The following is a 22,599-nucleotide window of genomic DNA, read 5'->3' on the forward strand; positions in this document are numbered from 1 at the left end:
AAAAGCCTTATATCCTAAACCATTACCAGAGGCATGAACTGTTCTGTCTTACCTTGAAGGTGGCATATAGGATGAATTGGTTTTGTGTTATTATTGTTTTGAACTTATTTCTGAAAGCACAGCCGGTGCTGGGCTGAGAAAAGAAGCAGCAGAGAAAACTGGAATGTTTGGTTTTTTATTGATGCCAAATTTTGACCTTTTTGTTTGGAACTTTCATTGATATTCAATAAAAGTGTAATACTTGGACAAACCAGGCCATTCTGGTGTGCAATTTATGGGAGACACTAGGCAAGCTGTGTTCCCCCATCTTTATGCTCACGCCAAGACTAGGATTCTGTGGAGCTACTAGGCCTTGCCAGGATTCTTGTCCCACAGTATTCCAAGCTGAGATATAACTTGCTTTAAATATGAATGAAAATACATGGTCTGAATGAATGAAGGGGCCCCGAAAGTGTGTGTATTGTATGGCTGTGTATTGAATAAAAGAATGGGTTTTGAAAAACATATTATATATATTTGCAACCTAAAGAAATTCAAAGGAAGCCTGAGCACATCTGGAAATAATTAGTCAGAGGCTGTTAGGTTTCAGGGAGAGGGGGAGGCAGTCCCTCCTTTCCTCTAAGGCTGACCAATTTTCAGCACTGTTTGTAGGTGTAACATGAAACTTAGTTGTTCAAAGCAGGCTGAGAACATTTCAGCAGCTTGCTTGATACATAGACAAAATATCTGAAATAAGTTTTAAGAATGACAAAAGGAATATTGGATATGTAATAAAATGTTAATGTATATTCAGAAATGAATGTAAACAAAAACAAATATGATTTCTGAAACTTTTAAACATATAAGAGGAATTTCTTTGTCTAACTTTTAAGACCACCTCTGTTATTTTATTGGCCTATGGCCAATGATGTCACACTGAGCCAAAGGTGTTTCGAAATATTGAGCTGAGTTCGTTATCAGAAGGCCAGCATTTTGGCAACTATAACGACCTCCCACTAACGCAATTATGCTTTATTCTTTTGGTTTCATGATTGAACAATAAAAACAATAAAATTACTTTGGTAACTTTGCGTTAGCGTTAATTTTTCATGTTTTTTTGTTATTTTTCACACCTTGAGTGAAAGCTAGCAGCTTAATTGGCAGCTGCAGCTTTATGAGTGCGCAGGCATCCAATGCCCAAGCTCAGGATCTCCAGAAGGATCTGAACCAGCTGGAGAAATGGGCAGAAAAGTGGCAGATGAATTTTAACATAGACAAATGCAAGGTGATGCATCTGGGTAGGAGAAATAAGGAACATGAATATAGAATGTTAGGTGTAACCTTGGGCAAATGCAAGCAAGGAAGGGACTTGGGGGTACTGATAGACAGGACCCTGAAGCCATCGGCTCAATGCGCAGCGGCGGCAAAGAAAGCAAATAGGATGTTGGGCATGATAAAGAAAGGCATCACGAGTAGATCCGAGGACGTCATAATGCCGCTTTATAGAGCAATGGTCAGACCACACTTGGAATACTGTGTCTAACACTGGTCTCCATACCTTAAAAAAGATATAGCCCTGCTGGAGAAGGTGCAGAGGCGAGCCACAAAACTAGTCAAAGGTTTGGAAAAATTGAGCTACAAAGAACGCCTCGGAAAACTAGGACTGTTCACCCTTGAAAAGAGGAGACTGCGAGGGGATATGATAGACTTTTAAAATATTAAAAGGATTTGACAAAATAGACCAAGAAACATCATTGTTCACTTTTTCAGATGTGACACGGACAAGAGGTCATAGACTGAAACTGAGGGGCAGCAGGTCCAGGACAAATGTCAGGAAGTTCTGTTTCGCACAGAGAGTGGTGGACGCTTGGAATGCTCTCCCGGAGGAGGTTGTGGCGGAGACTACCGTTCTGGGATTCAAGCGCAAGTTGGATGTACACTTTCTTGCAAATCACATCGAGGGATACGGGAAATCAGGGTTTCCAACAGGGAGTACCTAGCTTGGCTTCCGCATGTGCGGGTCGCCGGACTAGATGGACCAAGGGTCTGATCCGGTGAAGGCGTTTCTTATGTTATGTTCGACAATCCAATTACTTTCCCAGATGATATAAAAAGACAGGAAACTGAATCTTTGGGAAGGTTGTCCCAAAACCAGATCGAAACGGAAGGCTCTATTTTTGATTTGTAAAAACAGTTGTACAGAATATTGTCACATTTTATAATTTAATAAAAAGATTTAAATATGCAATCATAAGTGTTTGAGGCTTGTGCAAATGAGGACAGAGTCTGCAGGGATGGGAACAGAGCTCATGGGAAATGGAGATGAAGCCTGCAGGGATGGGGCAGAGACAAACACAGAGCCTACAGACATGGAGTCCGCATGGATGGGGACATTGGAGTAAAGAATGACATGAGGACAAGTTTGTCCTCATTTCATTCTCTACTTCAAAGTATCTTATTTTGTCGTCTTCCTCATGTTTCCTTAAGGGCTCCACAGGTAGCCAAAAAACAAGTTACTTGCCTTACCAGGTGCTATCCAGGGACAGCAGGCAGATATTCTCACATGTGGGTGACGTCATCCACGGAGCCCTGGTACAGATAGTTTTAAAAGTGCATCGCCATTTTAAGTTTTTAGAAACTTCATGACTGTCTGCACCGCTAATGCGTGAGTGCCTTCCCACCCGACGTAGGTTTGCAGTACCTCAGCTGCGGAAGCAAGCTAATAAGCCAACCAGAGGAGGTGGATGGGTTGTGAGAATATCTGCTTGCTGTCCCTGGATAACACCTGTTATGGCAAGTAACTGTGCTTTATTCCAGGACAAGTAGGCAGCATATTCTCTAGCTTACTTACTCTGTATTCTCAAAGAATGTATTGTCACTGAACTGTTCAGTCTCTCTTGAATGTGAACCGCTTAGAACTAAATGGTATAGCGGTATACAAGAATAAAGTTTATTATTATTAGAATGGAATGGAGGGAGTGTTGGCCATTAAGAAAATAAATTTTGCAATACTGCTTGGCCGAAGTGACCATCCGGTCTGGAAAAAGATTCCAGACCATAGTGAGGTATGAATGTATGAACTGAGGACCAAGTAACAGTGTGACAGATCTCATGAAAAGGAGTGGAACATAAGAAAGTCACTGAAGCTGTCATAGCTCGGATTTTGAATGCTGTAACACGACTCCCCAGTTGCAGCCCAGCCTGAGCATAACAGAAGGCAATACAAGGCACCAACCACGTAGAAATAGAACTCTTGAATACAGGTTGTCCCAACTTGTTAGGATCAAAAGAAATGAACAGTTGAGGAGATGATCTATGTGACTGAGTTCACTGTAAATAATAAGCCAAGGTTCATTTACAGTCCAAAGTATGAAAAGCCAGGTCTCTAGGACGAGAATGAGGTTTGGGAAAGAACACTGGAAGCACAATCGAACAAGATGAAATTCAGTTACTACTTTTGGCAGGAACTTTGGATGGGTGCGAAGCACTACTTTGTCATGGTGGAACACTGTATAAGGTGGGTCCACTTGACGAGCAGAAGTAAGGGAGATGAGAAAACCCACTGTCTAAGAGAGATATTTGAGACGAGCCGAAAACATTGGTTCAAAGAGGCTTCATGAGTCTAGAGAGAACTACATTAAGATCGCAAACCACTGGAGGTGGTTTGATATGGAAAAGGCCATTCAGGAATCTGGAAACAAGAGGATGAGCAGTCAGAGGTTTACCATTGACTAGTGTATTATTATTATTATTATTATTAGGTTCTTATATCCCACCATACCCAAAGAGTTCTAGGCGGTTCACATCCGTTACATTAGGATCCGGTCTGAACACGGATTTACAAAAATTTTGTCGGAATTGCGGGTAGCGCGGAAGGAGGCAAAGTAGTTTTAGCACAGGTTTATCATAGTTGGGTTAGAAGATAAAAAGGAGGCAAAGTAGTTTTAGCACAGGTTTATCATAGTTGGGTTAGAAGATAAAAAGGAGGGAGTGGGAAACCAGAAGAGGGGGGGGGAGAGGGAGGTGTGGGTGGGGGGGGTTGGAGTGTATGCGGGGAGTAAGGACTAAGGGTCTTGTTCGCGGAAGAGGTGTGTTTTGAGAAGTTTTCTGAAGTCTAGGTAGGTCGGGGCCTCTAGCATCATTTGGGCTAGCCAAGGGTTCAGCTTGGCCGCCTGGAAGGCGAAGGTTTTGTCGATGAATCTTTTGAGCTGGCATGATTTTATGGAGGGGAAGGTAAACAACTGGATTCTGCGGGATTTCTTGTTGGTGCAATACATATTGAAATGTGGGGAGAGGTATTTTGGTGAGAGACCAAATACTGTCTTGTAACAGATGCAGGCGAACTTGAAGAGGACTCGGGATTCGAAGGGTAGCCAGTGCAGTTGGTGGTAGAAGGGGGTGATGTGTTCCCATTTGTTCAGGCCGAAAATGAGGCGGACAGCTGTATTTTGAATCAGTTTTAGTCTTCTGGTGATTTTCTTTGTGGAGCTTAGGTAAATGATATTGCAATAATCCAGTATGCTGAGGATAGAGGATTGAACTAATAGTCAAAATGCAGTGTCATCGAAGTATTTCTTTATGGTACGGAGTTTCCAGAGTGCTGAAAGGCCTTTCTTGACAGTGAGGTCGGTGTGATTTTCTAGGGATAGATGTTTGTCAAGCGTGACTCCTAGTATTTTTAATGTTTGTTCGAGTGGGAAAACCAATCCTTTCACCTGGATTGTGGTGTCTTTGATTTTGTCTTTGGGGGTGGCTAGAAAGAATTTTGTTTTGTCTGGGTTGAGCTTTAGTTTGAAGGAGAGCATCCAGAGTTCTATCTGGCTGAGTATGCTTGTTATGTAGTTGAGAAGATCCTGGGATAGACTGGTTAGAGGGATGACAATTGTGATGTCATCTGCATAGATGAAGAATTTGAGCTTAAGTTTGTGAAGGAGGTTACTGAGGGAGGCGAGGTAGATATTGAACAGGGTGGGGGATAAGGGGGAGCCTTGTGGTACACCGCAGGAGTTCACCCAGCTGTAGGAGAAATTGTCATTTTTGTGTACCCTGTAGGATCTGTTTCGTAGGAACCCTTGGAACCAGCTGAGTACCCGGTCGGAGATTCCAATGTGGGCCAGGCATTCCAGGAGAATAGTGTGGTCAACTAGGTCAAACGCACTGCTTAGATCAAATTGTAAGATCAGGGCGCTGGAGCCCCGACTGAAGAGTATGTGCAGGTGGTCTAGTAAGGAGGCGATGATGGTCTCTGTGCTGTGGTCCGTGCGGAAGCCCGATTGATTGTCGCTTAGGATATTGAATTTTTCCAGGTATGCGGAGAGTTCTGCTTTTACTGCCCCTTCCGCGATTTTGGTGAATAGTGGTATGTTAGCTATTGGTCTGTAATTGGAAGGTGCGTTGGAAGAGTCCTTTATGCTTTTTATGATTGGGGTTATTAAGATATGTCCTTGTTCTGGAGGGAAGTTTCCTGCGGATAGTAGGGAGTTGACCCATAGTAGCATGTTTGCTTTGAAGTAGATCGGAGCCGTTTTCATCACATTTGGGGGGCAAGTATCTAGTTTGCAGAAGGATTTGGTGTATTTGTTATAATATTTGTTGAAGGTTTTCCAGTCGATTGTGGTAAGTTGGTTCCAGTTTAGGTCGGATCTAGACCCTTGGTCTGGTTTAGCTATGTCGATGTCAGGGAGGATGGGAAAGAGCTCCAGGGGATTGGGATTGGTCTTGGTGGGTAGTGCTGATCTTAGTTTTAGGATCTTGGAGTTGAAGAAATCCGCTAGGGTGTTGGCGGTTAGTGTTGAATCTTCCTGGTTGTTAGTGAGTGTTTCAATGTTGTAAAGGTTATTGACGAGTTTGAAGAGGTTGCTGCTGTTGGATGTGATGTTTCCAATTAAGTGTGAGTAGAATTTTTTCCGTTTTTCCTTGGTAAGGTTTTTGTAGGTTTTTAGTTTGAGTCTCCAGGCAGTTCTGAGTTCCTGGGTTCCTGACTTTATCCATAATCTTTCTGACTTTCTGAGGTCCCTCTTTAACAGTAACAGCTCTGTGTCGAACCATCCCTCCTGATTTGTGGTTCTGATGTGGCGGGTTTTTGTAGGGGCTATTTCATTTAAAATGTTAGTGCTGTCAATGATCCAGGCGGACATGAGTTGATCTATTTCTTCGTCTTGTTTTATGTGGGTGTCATAGCGAGACCAGAATTCCTCTGGGTCTATCTTTCCTCTAGTAGTGTGGGTTGTGATGTTTCTTGTTTTGTTGTTTCTTGAATGTTTTTGTTGGTAACCCAAGGAAAAGTCGCATAGTCTGTGGTCAGACCATAGGGAGTCTGTCCAGTTGGCTTGTTTCCAGTATATTTTTGGGTCAGTCGGCTCGTTGGAGGAGAATGTGACCAGGTCTAGCTGATGGCCCTTTTGGTGAGTTTTGGTTGGGGGGGGTTTGAAGAAGCCTAGTTGGGCGGTGAGTGACCAGAAGTCGGCAACTTCTGGTTGGTCCGCTTGCTCAAGGTGGATGTTGATGTCTCCGCATAGAAGGTTGTAAGGACTTGTTAGATAATTAGTTAATAAGGAGTCAGCGAGGTCCTCTTTGGCTAGGGACCATTTTTGGGGTGGGATGTAGAATAGAGTGATAGTTAGTGAGGAGGCAAGGGATTTAGAGGTGAGTGAGATGGCTAATATTTCTGCGTTGGGAGAGGATTTGGTGTTGAGTGCCGTTCAATTAAGCTGATCTCTGAAGATTATTGCTAGGCCTCCTCCTCTTCCCCGAGTTCTGGCCAGGGAGAGGATCTTGTATCCTGCGGGTAGGCAATCTTTGATTATAATATCCTTGTCTGATAGTAGCCAGGTTTCGGTGAGTAGGATGAAGTCGGGGTTGGTATCCGTCAGCCAGTCTCTGATTAGAATGGCTTTGTTCCTCATGGATCTAATGTTTAGGTAAAAGCCTAGTAGGTTCTGGTGGTTTGGGTGGTTGGCTGGGGCATAGTGGGAGTAGGCCAGTTTTTTTAGTGTTCTAGGTTTTTTTGAGCCAGGTTTGGTGGGTTTGGTGGAGGATTTGGGAGCTGAATCGTATTAGGGTGAGAATGTGGGGTGTGGGGTGTGAGCGAGGGTACTTTGGGTTTTGAAGGGCGATATAGGGAGAAGTGGACAGGGATGGTGGTTGTGTGTGATGGGTCAGCAGAGCAGATCCTGAGGGTGATGAGATATAGTAGGAGTAGTGCTACGCATTGAGGGGTGTTTGGCCTTGCCATGGTGACACGCTCGTGGGGGGGGGAAGAGCGTGGGGTATGGTAGTAGTCGGAGGGGGGCTGAGGGGGGGGGTGTGATGCAAAGTTTGGCAGGTTTCAGCGGCGCAGTGGACAATATAAAGCTGAGCCGGTTACAGCGGTGCAAAAAGGCAGTACAGAGTTGTGCAGGTTACAGCGGTGCGTTAGGCAGTACAAAGTTAAGCAGGTTGCAGCAATGCAATAGATCGATGTAAAGTTAAACAGGCTGAACAAGTTAAGCGTGTGCGCGCGGTGCAGTAGGCAGTACAGTACAATGTAAACAATGTAAACAGTAGGTAATACAGTAAACAATAAGGCAGTGCAGTATAGTGTTAACAGTGTGAACTTTTCTGGGTTCTAACGGATGAGGCGGTGCAATGTAAATAACACTATGTATTGCTGTGATCCAGTTGGGGGGGTCGGACTGACTGGCGTCGCTCGCAGTCGCTTTGCAAAGGCGCGTGCTAAGGCGCACGCGCCTTAGACGTGCGCCTTCGACGGCACGCCGAATGGCTGCACGCCGTTGGTGCGGCGGCTTTAGTCGTCGGGTTCGGGAGAGGGGCGGAGCTGGGCTCGCACGCTCCTCTCCTGCAGGCTCTCGCTGCCTCGGCTCCCCGCTGGCAACAGTGCGGGGGCCAAGTGAAGAAGGCCGCTCTCCGGGGGGTGTGGCGGCTTTAGTCGTCGGGTTCGGGAGAGGGGCGGAGCTGGGCTCGCACGCTCCTCTCCTGCAGACTCTCGCTGCCTCGGCTCCCCGCTGGCAACAGTGCGGGGGCCAAGTGAAGAAGGCCGCTCTCCGGGGGGTGCGGCGGCTTTAGTCGTCGGGTTCGGGAGAGGGGCGGAGCTGGGCTCGCACGCTCCTCTCCTGCAGGCTCTCGCTGCCTCGGCTCCCCGCTGGCAACAGTGCGGGGGCCAAGTGAAGAAGGCCGCTCTCCGGGGGGTGCGGCGGCTTTAGTCGTCGGGTTCGGGAGAGGGGCGGAGCTGGGCTCGCACGCTCCTCTCCTGCAGGCTCTCGCTGCCTCGGCTCCCCGCTGGCAACAGTGCGGGGGCCAAGTGTATGAAAAGCATTGATAGTAGTAAGATGAACTCTAATTGAAGTGGTTTTAAGACCCGAGTTGGATAAATGTAGAAGATAATCCAATACTGAAGAAGAACTTACTTCAAAGAACGCAGCTTTAAAGTTCATGTAAGGAATGAAACCACTTCTTCTATATCACAAACCTATGGCGTCCCGCAAGGTTCCATTCTATCCCCTTTACTATTTAATATCTTCCTATCTCCTCTCTTAACATTATCTTAATCTATTGGATTTACGATCTTTGCCTATGCAGATGACATACAACTTCTTCATCCAATCAATACCTCAAATATTTCAGATATAAAAGCTATAAACAGTAAACTGGATGTCATAAATGACTGGCTTTACTCTAATAAACTTTCTCTCAATATTGACAAATCCCGTGGTCTCCTATTTTCAACTAAAAATACCGAACTTCTACCGGAAAAAATTTCTATTAAATCTGTTCCAATTCAAATGGAAACAAAAATAAAACTTTTAGGAGTCATCATTGATAAAGATCTATCATTCCACGACCATATTAGTTCGGTTACAAAAACGTGTTTCTATAAACTTCGTATCATTCGCTCATTAACCTCAATCTTGGAGACCGAATCTATCAAAATTCTGGTTCATTCTTTGATTATTTCCCACTTAGATTACTGTAATTCCCTTCTCAATGGTCTCCCCCCAAAAGAAATCCGACGCCTTCAATTAATACAAAACACTGCAATAAAACTCATCTATAAACTAGGTAAATATGATCATGTTACACCAGTTCTGAAAGATGCACACTGGCTTCCTGTGGCTCATCAAATCACTTATAAAATCATCCTCTTGACTTTCAAAATAAAATCTTCTCATCAGCCTTCATACCTTCATAAACAACTCATTCCTCAATGTTCACCACGAACTTTGAGATCAACAAATCAAAATCTCTTATTAATTCCCTCCATTAAAGAGTTCTATTATACACGGAAAATAAATTTTGCTGTATCTGTCCCAACATTGTGGAATTCTCTACCACAACCACTTCGAGACGAACAACATCTTGATAAATTTAAGATAGGCCTGAAGACTTTTTTATTTCGCGATGCATTTTCTTCTGTTTAGATTCTACTTTCTCGCTAATTTTATTCACATTACTTTCTATCTTTTTTTTTATTTTATTTTATATTTTTCTTTTCTTTTTAAATTTTAATTTTGTATCTCTCTTAAAGAACCTCCCCCACCCAACATGTTTTATTCCCACTTCCCCTTACTCCCTTTTCTCTCTACAATGTAACTCTACCCTCCCATTCCCTTTTTTCCTCACTGTCAAGTTTGTCATGTTAATGTCTTTGTTAATGTTAATGTTCACTATATGCACTTCTAAATATTTACTCTCTATTTCTCTTTCTTTACTTTTTTTTTTAATTTATTGTAAACCGGCCAGATATTTGTTTGATGGTCGGTATATTAAAATCTAATAAACTTGAAACTTGAAGATATAAAGGAGAATGAAGCACCATGATGAAGAGTACACCACGTAGAAAACCGTGCCCACTTCTGTTGGTAGCACTGCTGTATGAAGGTTTTCAGGATGCAATCAAAATGAGCCGGACTGGATCAGAAAGATGAATGTCAGCTGAAGTCATCCCGAGAGGTACCAAGCCGTCAGGTGCAAAGACTGTGGATTGGGATGCAAAACAGATCATTGACTCTGTGCGAGAAGAGATGGAAAGATCTGCAGGGGTATTGTAACATTGGGGACCACCGAGGGGTGGCCGATTCTTGTGTTAGCTTGACAAGCATCTTGAGAATGAGAGGGATTGGTGGAAACGCATAGAGGAACTTGTGCGTCCAATCCTGGACAAAAGCATCTGCCTCTAGACGCTGTGGAGAACACTGTCTGGAGCAGAATTAAGGCAGCTTGAGATTGTGGGGGATCGCAAACAGGTCTACCTGAGGAGTCCCTCAAAGGAATCTATTACCCTTGTATATTAGAAAGCAATGTAATCTTGATGGGTTCAAGAAGTTATTGAAGAGACATTTATTTTGCAATATGAAATATGGGCATTAAGGTATTTGCTTTAGGTAAGCGCTGGCCACTTATTTTGTTTGCGTTTTTACATATATTTTATGAATTTTTATTTACATGTATGTTTACATTGTGAGCCGCTTTGGGAAAAGCGGGTTATAAATAAAACAAAAAAAAGAGAATATCTGATGGAAGCCATGGAGTTGAGCATCCACTTGTATGAGGAGAAACTGGAAGCCCTGAATATGTATACCCTAGAGGAAAGGAGAGACAGGGGAGATATGATTCAGACATTCAAATACTTGAAGGGTATTAACGTAGAACAAAATCTTTTCCAGAGAAAGGAAAATGGTAAAACCAGAGGACATAATTTGAGGTTGAGGGGTGATAGATTCAGGGGCAATGTTAGGAAATTCTACTTTACGAAGAGGGTAGTGGATGCCTGGAATGCGCTCCCGAGAGAGGTGGTGGAGAATAAAACTGTGACTGAGTTCAAAGAAGCGTGGGATGAACACAGATTTAGAAACAGAAAATAATATTAAATATTGAACTAGGCCAGACTGGGCAGACTTGCACGGTCACGGTCTGTGTATGGCCGTTTGGTGGAGGATGGGCAGGGGAGGGCTTCAATGGCTGGGAGGGTGTAGATGGGCTGGAGTAAGTCTTAACAGAGATTTCGGCAGTTGGAACCCAAGCACAGAAATAGCTAAGAAGAAAAAATTAAAAAAAAAAACTAAAAAAAAACAACTAAATTGAATCAGGTTGAGCAGACTGGATGGACCATTCGGGTCTTTATCAGCCGTCATCTACTATGTTACTATGTATGTTCAGAGAAATCTGATGAGTTTGTGGGCGAGAGAATATAGACCGTTTTGAGGAATATGTTGTGAGCAATAGCCCAGTTCCAAATCTTCCCAGTCTTTTGAGAAAGAATAAGATAACCTGTTCCTCCTTGTTTATGTAATGCATTGCAACTTGATTGTCCGTGCCTATTACGAGGACTTGATTGGAAATTAAGTTGCTGAAAAGTTTTGAGAGCAGTATGAATGGTTCTGAGTACCAAGCAATTGATGTAGTATTTCTGCTCTTGGGCGGACGAGTGACCTTGTGTGCAAAGGATGTCCAGATGAACTCTCCCCAAGCATATCTGGATGAGTCTGTGGTCAGAACTATCTGTTGTGGAGGGATTTGAAACAATAGCCCTTTGGAAAGATTTAAGAAATTAATCCGCCATTGCAGAGGTAGAAATGAAGATGTGAATCTACAGCTTGAGACCACTGAAATGTCTTGAGATAGAGACTCACAAACGGAGTAACGGCCTGTGGGCATCATGTGACCCAATTGTATCACTGTCTGCCTGCTAGGATGGACAGAAGCTGTTAAGTCCGATTGCAAAGTTGAATCATATTGTCTTTGCTGGGGTAGGAGAGCCCTGAGCTGAATGGTGCTGAGCAGGGCCTCTATGAATTGAAGAGTTTGAGAGGGTGAAATTAGATTTTGGCAAGCTGACATCAAATCCCAACTGTTGCAGAAAACAGGATCATTGACTGTGTTGCTGAGAGCATCCCTTGAGAGAGGCACTGCTTAATAGCCAATCCTTGAGAAACATAAAAAAAAAAAATTGGAAATCCTGAGATAAAGAGGGAACAAACCACCAAGCAGATTCAAGATCTTGATAAAGTTCCCAAGAATGAAAAACTGCAGAGTAGACCATGGAGAAATACTGTTGGGAATCAAAGAGCTTTAGATGAAACCCATTACGAACAGCACAAAGATATGAAAAAATTGCAGAGTGATCATCCCAAGAGAGTGTAATAACACAGAGGCCGAGGAATACTCAAGCCCCACTGAAGATATGGTAAAAGTAAAAGCAGTGGGTGGAAAAGGTCCATTGAGTGATGAGAACTGCCATAGAAGTCGGCTGAAATCCCAGGTAGAGTTACTTCTATTGTTGTGACTACCCAGAAACAGACAATGCAGGAGAAGATGGCTGATCAACAAATCTGGGTTTCACAGAAGATTTCTGAGAACGAGACTTAGACTTTTTCTTGTTCAAAGTATTCCTTGTCTGTTCATGCTGAGCTAGCTGTTGTGCTGTCACCTCTATAGGCTCTCCAAACAACTCCTTTCCCAAACATGGAACATTGGCCAGCCTATTCTGGAGACTGATGTCAATATCCAAGAGTCTGAACCAAGCTAAGCATCTCATGGCAAGACATAGCAGATGCTCTAGACAACATTTGAAAAGCATCAGAGAGTGAACGTGGAATATATGTAGCAGTTTGAGAAAGAGTATGTATAAAGTGTTGGTATTCCAAAAGGTGTTCTGAAGGAATATATTGTTGGAAATCGGATAACCAACATACATGTTGTTGCAGATGCAGAGACATGTAGAAAGAATAGTTGAGTATTCTACTCAGCAGCATAAAATTTTTGTAAAGGCGACGGCCAAATCTGTCCATAGTGCGGCCCTCACGACTTGGAGACAAAGAAGCATGGATTTTGGTATCAAAGTATTTCTTTAGAGTTGATTCTGCTAATAGAGAATGATGTGGAAGTTGATGACTGTCAAAACCTGGAGTAGGAAATATTTTATACATAGAATCCAGGTTAGCAGGAGTAGCTTTGACAGACAAAGGTGTTTCCCAATTCTTAAAGAGAGTTTGTTTAAACATGTCATGTAATGGCAAGTTGGAAAATTATCTGGGAGACTCAGTAAAATTTAGTATGTCTTAAAACTCTGTAAGTAAAGATGAATTAGCCTTCATTGGAAGGGATAAGTTATTGCCCAGCTGATTAATGTATGAGGCAAAGGCAAAATCTTCAGGTGAAGACTGCCTATTGGGGAAAGATGTCTCAAAAGATTCAGGTTCTGAAAAACAGAAACCGCAGCCTGCATCAGTTCTTGAGTCAGACAAATGTCTATGAGAAGGCCTGTGACGCTTCCAATACCGATCTAATGAAGGTGAAGCAGGTTGTCGTTTCAAAAGAGGAGTTGGTCATGATGAAGAACTCTGGATGCTAAGGCCTAGAATGTTGCACTGAAGAAGAGGACTTTTTTGAAGTATGAACTCGATGTGGAGAGCTAGTATGACATCCTCTAGCAGGGGATCCCACAGTAGAAGCCTGATGCTTAAATGGATCAGTCACAGAAGTACCGTGAAGCTCCGAAGAAGTTAGGTCAATTTGAGTCGGTACTGAGGGAGTCGACTTAGGATGCATAAAGTGTGACTTAAGCACATTAGCAATCTCCCTGCGGAAAAAATCATCAAACTTCCCTCAAAATGAATGCACCAGTACCGATGATGTACCAGCTGGTACCGACGATGCCGCATACTGCCTTGATGTGGGTGACTTGGGAGAGGATGCACCCCGCAAGAGAGAGATAGGTTAGAGGTCTGCTGATCGATGACGTCGTTTTTCAGTCTACATCGAGAGACTCGATGCTGTCGAGGCCTATGACATGTGCTGAACATCAGGCACCAGTACCGTAGGCATATCAGCTGGTACTATCAGCGTTTCAAGTTGCCTTGGTGAGGGTAGCCTTGAAGAGGATGCACACCTAGATGGCGAGACAACCTGCAAGATCATGGATCGATGGCATCTCTGAGAGGTCTGAATCGAGAGACTCGATGCTGTAGAGATCAGTGACACTTGCTGGGAAGATGAGGTGGTAGCTGACTTTCCTGATGCTGGAAGAGGTTCCAACGTTGATGCCGATGGTCTTGTCAGCACCGTCTCCAAAGACAGATGGTCCATAGGTGAACCAAACAGCTTTTCTTGCTGAATTTGATGGGCCTTAAGAGAGCGCTTTTGAAGAGTAGAACACCTGATGCAAGACATGATCCGATGATGAGGCCCCAAACACTGAAGGTACCAGCTGTGAGGGTCCGTGATGGAAATAGGTCTTTGATACCGGCAGCACTTCTTAAACCCCGTTGTAGGCTTTGACATGGAGATAACTTGTTCGGCTAGATTAAAATCAATGATTAATTAAAGATGTTCACCGAAAAGAGAAAAAAAACAAACAAACTGAGGCAGAGGAGACCGAGGAAAAAAATGGACAGAAAATAAAAGAAATATTGTTTTTTTGTTTTTTTTTTTTAAAGAAAAGAACTAAAAATAAAAAAAAATTGAAGAAAAAATTGTTTAAAAAAGCAGAAAAAAACAGAACAGGAAGGCAATTGGCAACTGACAGAAAAAAATAGACTTCTTCGCTCCATGGAAAACGAAGAACTGCGGTATCGCGAGCCTACATTAGGCAGGAAGGCACTCGCGCATGCATGGTGCAGGCAGTTGCAAAGTTTCTAAAAACTTAAAGTGGCGATGCACTTTTAAAGCTGTCCTTACCGGGGCTTCATGGATGACGTCACCCACATGTGAGAATATGCTGCCTGCTTGCCTGGGATAAGTCTGCTGCTTGTGTGAATGGGGGAATTACTAAAATGGATCACATTACTCCCCAGCTTATTAAAATTGTCACAGAGTCAAAAACTCACAGTAACAACATTTTCAGGTACATCAGAAGCAGAAAGACTGGAAGGATCATCAAGGAGCAAAAGGGACAATGAGGGAGGACAAAGAGATTATGCACTTACCCTGGTTAATTTGAATAAGTTTTAGTATGTCTTCATTTGTTGTGTAAATATTATGTACGTTTTACTGTAACCCGCTTAGATATGTGGATAATGCAGCATATAAGTTTGATAAATAAAAATAATAGTGGAGAAGAACTCAGAATACCTGCAAGTAATGCAACTAAAATGTAAAATGCATCTGCTGAAACCTGTTCATAGTGATATGAAATTTAAAGGTTAGATATCTCATTCTGTTTGGGTTTCATTTTATTATTCTTTCCAAAAACTTAACAAAATGTTTGGTAACTGCTCCTTTCAAACTACCTCTCTCGCCTAAAAAAGACATAAACATGCACAGAGGATTTGGAAAGCATGCCTCACTTAATAAATAGACTCACCTTTACTTTCTTCAGCACCTCAAACCCTTCAATTTTTCCAATTCGGAAATGATTCAAGTCAACTTCCTGGAAGAAAAGATCAGAATCAGGAGTCATCATATGTTAAATGCCCCGGAAACTCTGGCATGAATGTAAGCAGAGCTGTAATAGTGAGGAGAGCAGTCCTAACAAAGCCCTCAAAGAACAATGCATATGGGAAGCAGTGAGTAAAGTTCCTCTCCAAAAAGATCAAGGATTATTTTAGGTCACTATATCTGCCCTGACCAACAATGACTGGGATAGCAAAGCACATAATGGGCAAGATTGTTTCAAATTTTTGGAGGTGAAACATTTATATTATTGAATTTACATTTGTGGTTATTCTATCTTTAGTATGTTCAGGTTGGATCTGGATCAGGTGGAGGGTGATAGGGTGGGTGTGGGTATATATGTCATGTGATCCTAGGGGTAGGTGGGCCAGGGGCGGAGTGTGCAGGGTGGCTGTGGAGACCATCTCAAAAAGGCTCATAGTAGTTAGTATTTTCTTTACCAGAGAAGTATTCCTCAAAAGTGGAGTCAGAATTATACAGTTCACAGAATATGCTACCTACTTTGTAGAAGTTTTTATTAGAGAATGACACGGGAAAAAAATTTGTTCCCATCCCCGCGACCATCGTCCCTGTCCCCGTGACCACTGTCCCTGCAGCATCCATACAAGCCTCAGCACTGCAATATTTAGCTTATTCCTTCCTTATAAATCAAAGTTCTGGTTGCTGAACTAGAGAAAGATGTTCAGCTGGCAGGGCTTTGTTTATAAATTTTTATCAACACAACTAATAGACTACTTTATCTTAAAGCAAAAAATAAATAGAAATATTTTTTTCTACCTTTGTTGTCTGGTTTCTGCTTTCCTCATCTTCTCCTCATTCAATTCCTTCCTTCCATCTACTGTCTGCCTTCTCTCTACGTCTTCCATTTGCTGTTACTGTGTTTCTCCCTTCCATCTCTTCCTCCATCCCCCCCCCAATTGGTCTGGCACCCATCTTCTTCCCTCTGCTTCCCCCCATAGTCTGGCATCTCTGTCTTCTTCCCTTTCAGCGTCTTCTCCCCACTCTCTCTTCCCCATTTCCCTTCAGCATCTTCTCCCCACTCTCTCTTCCACATTTCCCTTCAGCATCTGTTCCTTTCCACCACCAACACCCTTCCCTCTCACCACCCCCCTTCAGCGTCTGTTCCTTTCCACTGTCCTTCAGCACCCCTTGCAAGGTCCAAGAATCTCCCTCCCTCTTACCTTAGTGGCGCGTTTTGCTTTACAGTGTAATCTGTTCAAGCCGCCGGAGCCTGCATGATGTCATGTGCATCTGCGGGCAGGCTCCAGTGGCTTGAACAAATTACACTGTAAAGTAAAATGTGCCATGAAGGTAAGGGGGAGGGAGAGAGATAGATGCCGTAGGTAGGAAGGAAGGAGTGAGGGGGCTGCGCGCAATCAGTGACTGTGTGCGTTCCCTCCCTTAACTGCGGAGACAAGTCCATTCACCACTAGTACCTGTACCAGTAGTGAGCTCTTTTTTCCCCCCACCGTTTTGATAGGTTACCCGCGGCTAGCCATGGGTAACAGCCATCGTGTCATTCTCTAGTTTTCATCTCAGAAAGAAGGAAGGTAGAGGGAGATAGGTCTGGGTTCAAAGCAGAAGCAGAGCAAGTAATGACTGCAGTTATCCATAGGCCTAAGTCCTTCATGACACCACATCCTTGAGACAGGCTGAAAAATGTGGGTTTTTTTTCCACAGAATTGCCATTTTTTGGGATCAGGAGTAATGGATTAGTTCCACAGTTATACAAATAGGTTACAAACTTGGAACATCAGTGTTCAAACCCTCCTTCTCCCAGAAACACTTTATGAACTTCAGCAGTCACTTTCACCTTTCATTTCTCAAATACAAATAGAATGAAAGCTAGGAATCAGTTTCTAAAATTCTAAAATTGCAACAACAATCAACATACACAGTAACAGTAAGGATTGGTGATCTGACCTAAAGGAAAAAGGAGAAATTATGTTCTTACCTGCTAATTTTCTTTCATTTAAACCTTCCAGACCGGTACAGCTTCAGCTTACTGATGGGTTATATCTCATCATGACCAGCAGGTGGAGACTGAGACAAAATTTTGGAATAGCATATAATAGCTGACCCTCCCTATATTCCTTCTGTCTGTTGAATAGCCAAGCAGAACTAAAAACTATAAACAAAGAACAAGACTCCAAACAAGAATAACAACTAATAAATATGAATGCTATTGGAAAAGGCAAAGGAGAGACCCCCACAGCAAAATGTACCCAAAGCTCGCCAGCTACGCCAGCCGAACCACAGCCGCTTTTCTTTAATCTCCTCAGCTCTAGCAAAATGCTAGAACCAACAGAAGTAAAATCTGCATGCACAACAACCGTAAGAACAACATGACAACAAACATGGTGGGGTGCTATACCAGTCTGGAAGGTTTAAAAGAAATAAAATTAGCAGGTAAGAACCTAATTTCTCCTTCTTTATCAACCTTGCCAGAACGGTACAGATCAGCTTACTGATGAGATGTAACAAAGCAGTACCCATCATGGATGGGACCTTTGATAGGCCAATACCAGAACACGCTAACCAAATAGTGCGTCCCGAAGTGCGTGAACATTCACACAGTAGTGTCTGACAAAGGAACACAGAGACGCCCAAACTGCAGCCTTGCAAATATCCACTGGAGGCTCTAAAGAAGACTCAGCCCAAGAAGCTGCTTGACCCTGAGAGGAATGAGCCTAGAGAAATTCAGGAACAGGGTGCTTCTGAAGATGATAAGCGGAAGTAATAGTCTCCTTGATACAGCGCACAATGGTAGCCTTGGAAGCGCCATCCCCCTTACAAACACCCGCTAGAAGGATAAAGAGATGATCTGATTTCCTGATCTCCTGGGTCTTCTGCACATAAGAACAAAGGACCCAACTGATATCCAACTTGAGCAAATATTTCTGCTCAGAAGATTCCTCCCGACTAACCAATACCGGAAGGACCATGCGCAAGTGCCTTCCCGCCCAGCATAGGGCGCGTCTCCTCAGTTCAGATAGCTAGCAGAGAAGCCAACCAGGGGAGGTGGGTGGGTTGTGAGAATAGCTGCCTGCTGTCCCTAGATAACACCCGTTACGGTAAGTAACTGTGCTTAATCCAGGACAAGAAGGCAGTCTATTCTCACATATGAGTGACCTCCAAGCTAACCAGAATGGAATGGTGGGAGTGTTGGCAATTTAGGAGAATAAATTTTGTAATACTGTTTGGCCAAACTGTCCATCCCGTCTGGAGAAAGTATCCAGACAATAGTGAGAAGTGAAGGTATGAACCGAGGACCAAGTAGCAGCCTTACAAATTTCCTCAATAGGTGTAGATCTGAGGAAAGCTACTGAAGCTGCCATTGCTCTGACTTTATGGGCTGTGACTCTACTGTGTAGGGGTAATCCAGCCTGGGCATAGCAGAATGAGATACAAGCAGCCATCCAGTTGGAGATGGTACGCTTAGAAATAGGATGTCCCAACTTATTTGGATCGAAGGAGACAAAAAGTTGAGGAACAGTTCTGTGTGGTTTGGTGCGTTCCAAATAGAAGGCCAAAGCACGTTTACATTCCAGAGTATGAAGAGCAACTTCTCCAGGATGAGAATGAGGCTTTGGAAAAAACACTGGAAGAACAATGGATTGGTTGAGATGAAATTCCGAGACCACTTTAGGGTGGAATTTAGGATGAGTACGAAGAACCACCTTGTCATGATGGAACACCGTGAAAGGTGGATCAGCAACTAAAGCTTGCAGCTCACTGACTCATCGAATAGAAGTGAGGTCTATGAGAAACACCATTTTCCAAGTGAGATACTTCAGATGAGCCTTATCAATTGGTTCAAATGGAGGCTTCATCAGTTGAGCAAGAACAACATTGAGGTCCCAAACCACAGGAGGCGGTTTAAGAGGAGGTTTGACATTGAAAAGTCCTTTCATGAATCTGGAAACCACCAGATGAGCAGAGAGGGGTTTCCCTTCAATAGGCTGATGGAAAGCCGCACTTGCACTGAGATGGACTCGGATAGATGTAGACTTGAGGCCAGAGTTGGATAAGTGCAAAAGATAGTCCAAAACAGAAGATAAGGAGGAATGTTGAGGCTCCTTATGATAAGAAAAACACCACGTAGAAAATCTGGTCCATTTTTGTTGATAGCATTGTCTAGTGGTAAGCTTCCTAGAAGCTTCTAGAACATCTCTTACAGATTGAGAAAACTGAAGAGGGGTTATGTTGAGAGGTACCAAGCTGTCAGGTGTAGAGACTGCAGGTTGGGATGAAGCAGAGATCCTTAACTCTGTATAAGCAGAGAAAAAAAAACTGGTAGAAGGTGTGGCTCCCTGCTGCTGAGTTGAAGTAGAAGGGAGTACCAAGGTTGTCTCGGCCACTGAGGAGCAATTAGAATCATGGTGGCATGATCGTTCTTCAACTTGACCAGAGTCTTGAGAATGAGAGGAAATGGAGGGAATGCATAAAGGAAGAGATTCGTCCATTCCAGAAGAAAAGCATCTGCCTCGAGGCGGTGAGGAAAGTATATCCTGAGGCAGTTTGTAGTTGTGGGGAGCTGCAAAGAGGTCTATCTGTGGCGTTCCCCACTGTGAAAAAATGTGATGAAGAAGCGAGGAATGGAGTGTCCATTCGTGAGATTGCAGAAGACGTCTCAAGTTGTCCGCTAAACAATTCTTCGCCCCTTGAATGTAGACAGCTTTGAGGAAGGTGTCGTGGCGGATTGCCCAGTCCCAAACCTGCAGAGCTTCTTGACAAAGGGAGGCAGATCCCGTCCCTCCCTGTTTGTTGACATAATACATGGCGACTTGGTTGTCCATCCGAATGAGGACTACTTGGTCGTGAAGAAGATGTTGAGAGCTTTGATGATTGCTCTGAGTTCCAACAGATTGATATGACACTGACAATTCGTACTGGTCCAGAGGCTTTGAGTACGGAGACCATCGAGATGAGTCGAAGAGTCAGTCGTGAGGACCTTCTGATGGGAGAGTGTTTGAAAAAGCAAGCCTTTGGAAAGATTGGAAGAGAGCAACCTCCAACGGAGAGACTGCTTCAATGAAGGAGTGACTTATGTGTTGAGAAAGTGGATCGCAAACCTGCGTCCATCGAGAAGCCAGGGTCCACTGAGGAATTCTGAGTTGAAGTCTGGCAGAAGGAGTCACATGTACTGTGGAGGCCATGTGACCTAGGAGTACCATCATGTGTCTTGCTGAGATGGTAGAGCGGGAAGACACTGTATGACAGAGTTGAAGAAGAGCTTCCAGTCGGAATGCTCCGAGTTGGACAGTTCCAATGAATTGTAGATTCTGTGAGGGCTGAAGGTGAGATTTGGGAAAGTTGATTTTGAATCCCAAACTTTGTAGGAACCAGGTAGTCCGTTGGGTCGCTACAATAACCCCTTGAGATGTTGAATCTTTGATGAGCCAGTCGTCGAGGTAGGGGAATACCTGAAGACTATGGTTCCTTAGAGCTGCTTCTACCACTACCAGGCACTTGGTGAACACTTTGGGAGACGAGGTCAGGCCGAAGTGTAGTACTCTGTATTGATAATGCAGACTCCCCACCCGAAATCTGAGATATTGACGGGAGGCCTGATGAATGGGAATACCAGTGTAGGCCTCCTTGAGATCCAGAGAGCATAACCAATCGTTCTGCTCGAGAAGGGGATAAAGGGATGCCAGGGATAACATTCAAAACTTTTCTCTGACTAGAAATTTGTTGAGAGCCCCGAGATCCAGAATGGGCCGCAGATCACCCATCTTGTTCGGAACAAGGAAGTAACAGGAATAAAATCCCCTGTTCTGCTGTTTCAAGGGAACTGGTTCGATGGCATGGAGACGAAGCAGAGCTTGAGCTTCCTGAAGAAGGGCGGTCTGGGATGGATTGGAAGGATACTTTCTTGGAGGAAGCTCTGATGAAACCTGAGTGAAATGAAGAGAGTATCCGTCCCTGATGATGGTGAGTACCCAGAGGTCGGATGCAATAGTCATCCATCGGTGATAAAAATGTTAGAGACGACCTCCTATAGGCGGAAAAGAAGACAGAGGCGGAACGGTGGAGGTTATGCTTTGTTTTAAACAGTCAAAAAGGCTGAGTAGCCTTAGGTGCAGCAGAAGGTTGAGGTTTTTGTTGCTTCGGAGGCTGCTGTTTTTTAAGAGGAGAGCGAGTGTAAGGAGCCGTCCTCGGAGCAAAACGCCGTTGATAGATAGGAGCAGGGTGTGTAGGTTTGGCAGGAGCTGGCTTTGGCTTAGGTCTGACAATAGAAGTAAAGGAATTTTCATGGTCAGACAATTTCTTGGTGGCTGCCTCGATAGATTCATCAAAGAGGTTATTGCCTTCACAAGGAATATTAGCTAAGTGGTCCTGAAGATTAGGGTCCATATCAATGGTACGAAGCCAGGCAAGGCGACGCATAGCTACAGAGCAAGCAGCTGCCCGGGCAGACAACTCGAAGGCATCATAAGATGACTGGAGGAGAAGCAATCGGAGTTGAGATAAAGAAGCAAGGACTTCTTGAAATTCAAAATGCTTTTGAGTATCCAAATAAGTCAAGAACTTTGGTAATAGAGAAATGAGGAACTCAAAATAAGACATCATGGCATTTTGATAGATGCGACATCAGAATTTGTCCATAGTTTTCCCTTCCCTTCCAGGAGGAATGGTGGCATAAACCTTGGAAGGATGGAACCTCTTCAAGGAGGACTCGACAAACAGAGATTAATGAGATAACTGCGAGTTGTCGAACCCTTTGCGATGTACAGTTTTTATACCTAGAGTCCAATTTTCCTGGAACAGCTGGTATGGTATAAGGTGTCTCCAGGCATCAACCGAAAGTCAGATTTAAAAGCTTGTGAAGAGGAAGCTTAAGAGATTCTGCCGTAAGTTGAGGAAGATGCATGTCTTCGAGGTACTCCTTAGAGTATTTGGAGCCAGTATCTAATTGAAGATCCAAGTCTACAGCCATCTGATGAAGAAAAGATGAGAAAGATAGCTGATCCGCCAATGCTTTGCCTCGAGAAGGACTCGAGGACATCGAGGCAGCCTGGGTCAAAGATGAAGCTTTGGCAGGAAAAAAGGCATCAAAAGAATGTGGAGACTTGGACGAGGCAATCGAAACCGCTGCATCCTCGAGGTTCGGCATTGGAGACCTCAAACGAGGAGTCGGTGGTCTAGTCGAAGTAGGGGTAGATCGAGGCTTAGTTGAAGAGGGTCGTTCTTTATAAGAAGAACCCTGAATCAGAAGGTCGGGTGAGA

At 43.8% G+C, this 22,599-nt stretch overlaps 1 protein-coding gene across 5 annotated transcripts in view; it reads right to left on the bottom strand.

The window, feature by feature from the left end:
* PPP1R7 (protein phosphatase 1 regulatory subunit 7) overlaps positions 1-22,599 on the bottom strand; it is a 318,429-nt gene that overhangs the window by 194,370 nt on the left and 101,460 nt on the right. For all 5 annotated transcript variants that reach the window (XM_033957511.1, XM_033957510.1, XM_033957509.1 and 2 more), the window contains one exon: positions 15,278-15,343. In XM_033957511.1, the coding sequence (XP_033813402.1) occupies positions 15,278-15,343 (66 nt within the window). The remainder of the gene's footprint in view (positions 1-15,277; positions 15,344-22,599) is intronic.

This window comes from Geotrypetes seraphini, chromosome 9, assembly GCF_902459505.1.
Source record: "Geotrypetes seraphini chromosome 9, aGeoSer1.1, whole genome shotgun sequence".
Classification (NCBI taxonomy): domain Eukaryota; kingdom Metazoa; phylum Chordata; class Amphibia; order Gymnophiona; family Dermophiidae; genus Geotrypetes; species Geotrypetes seraphini.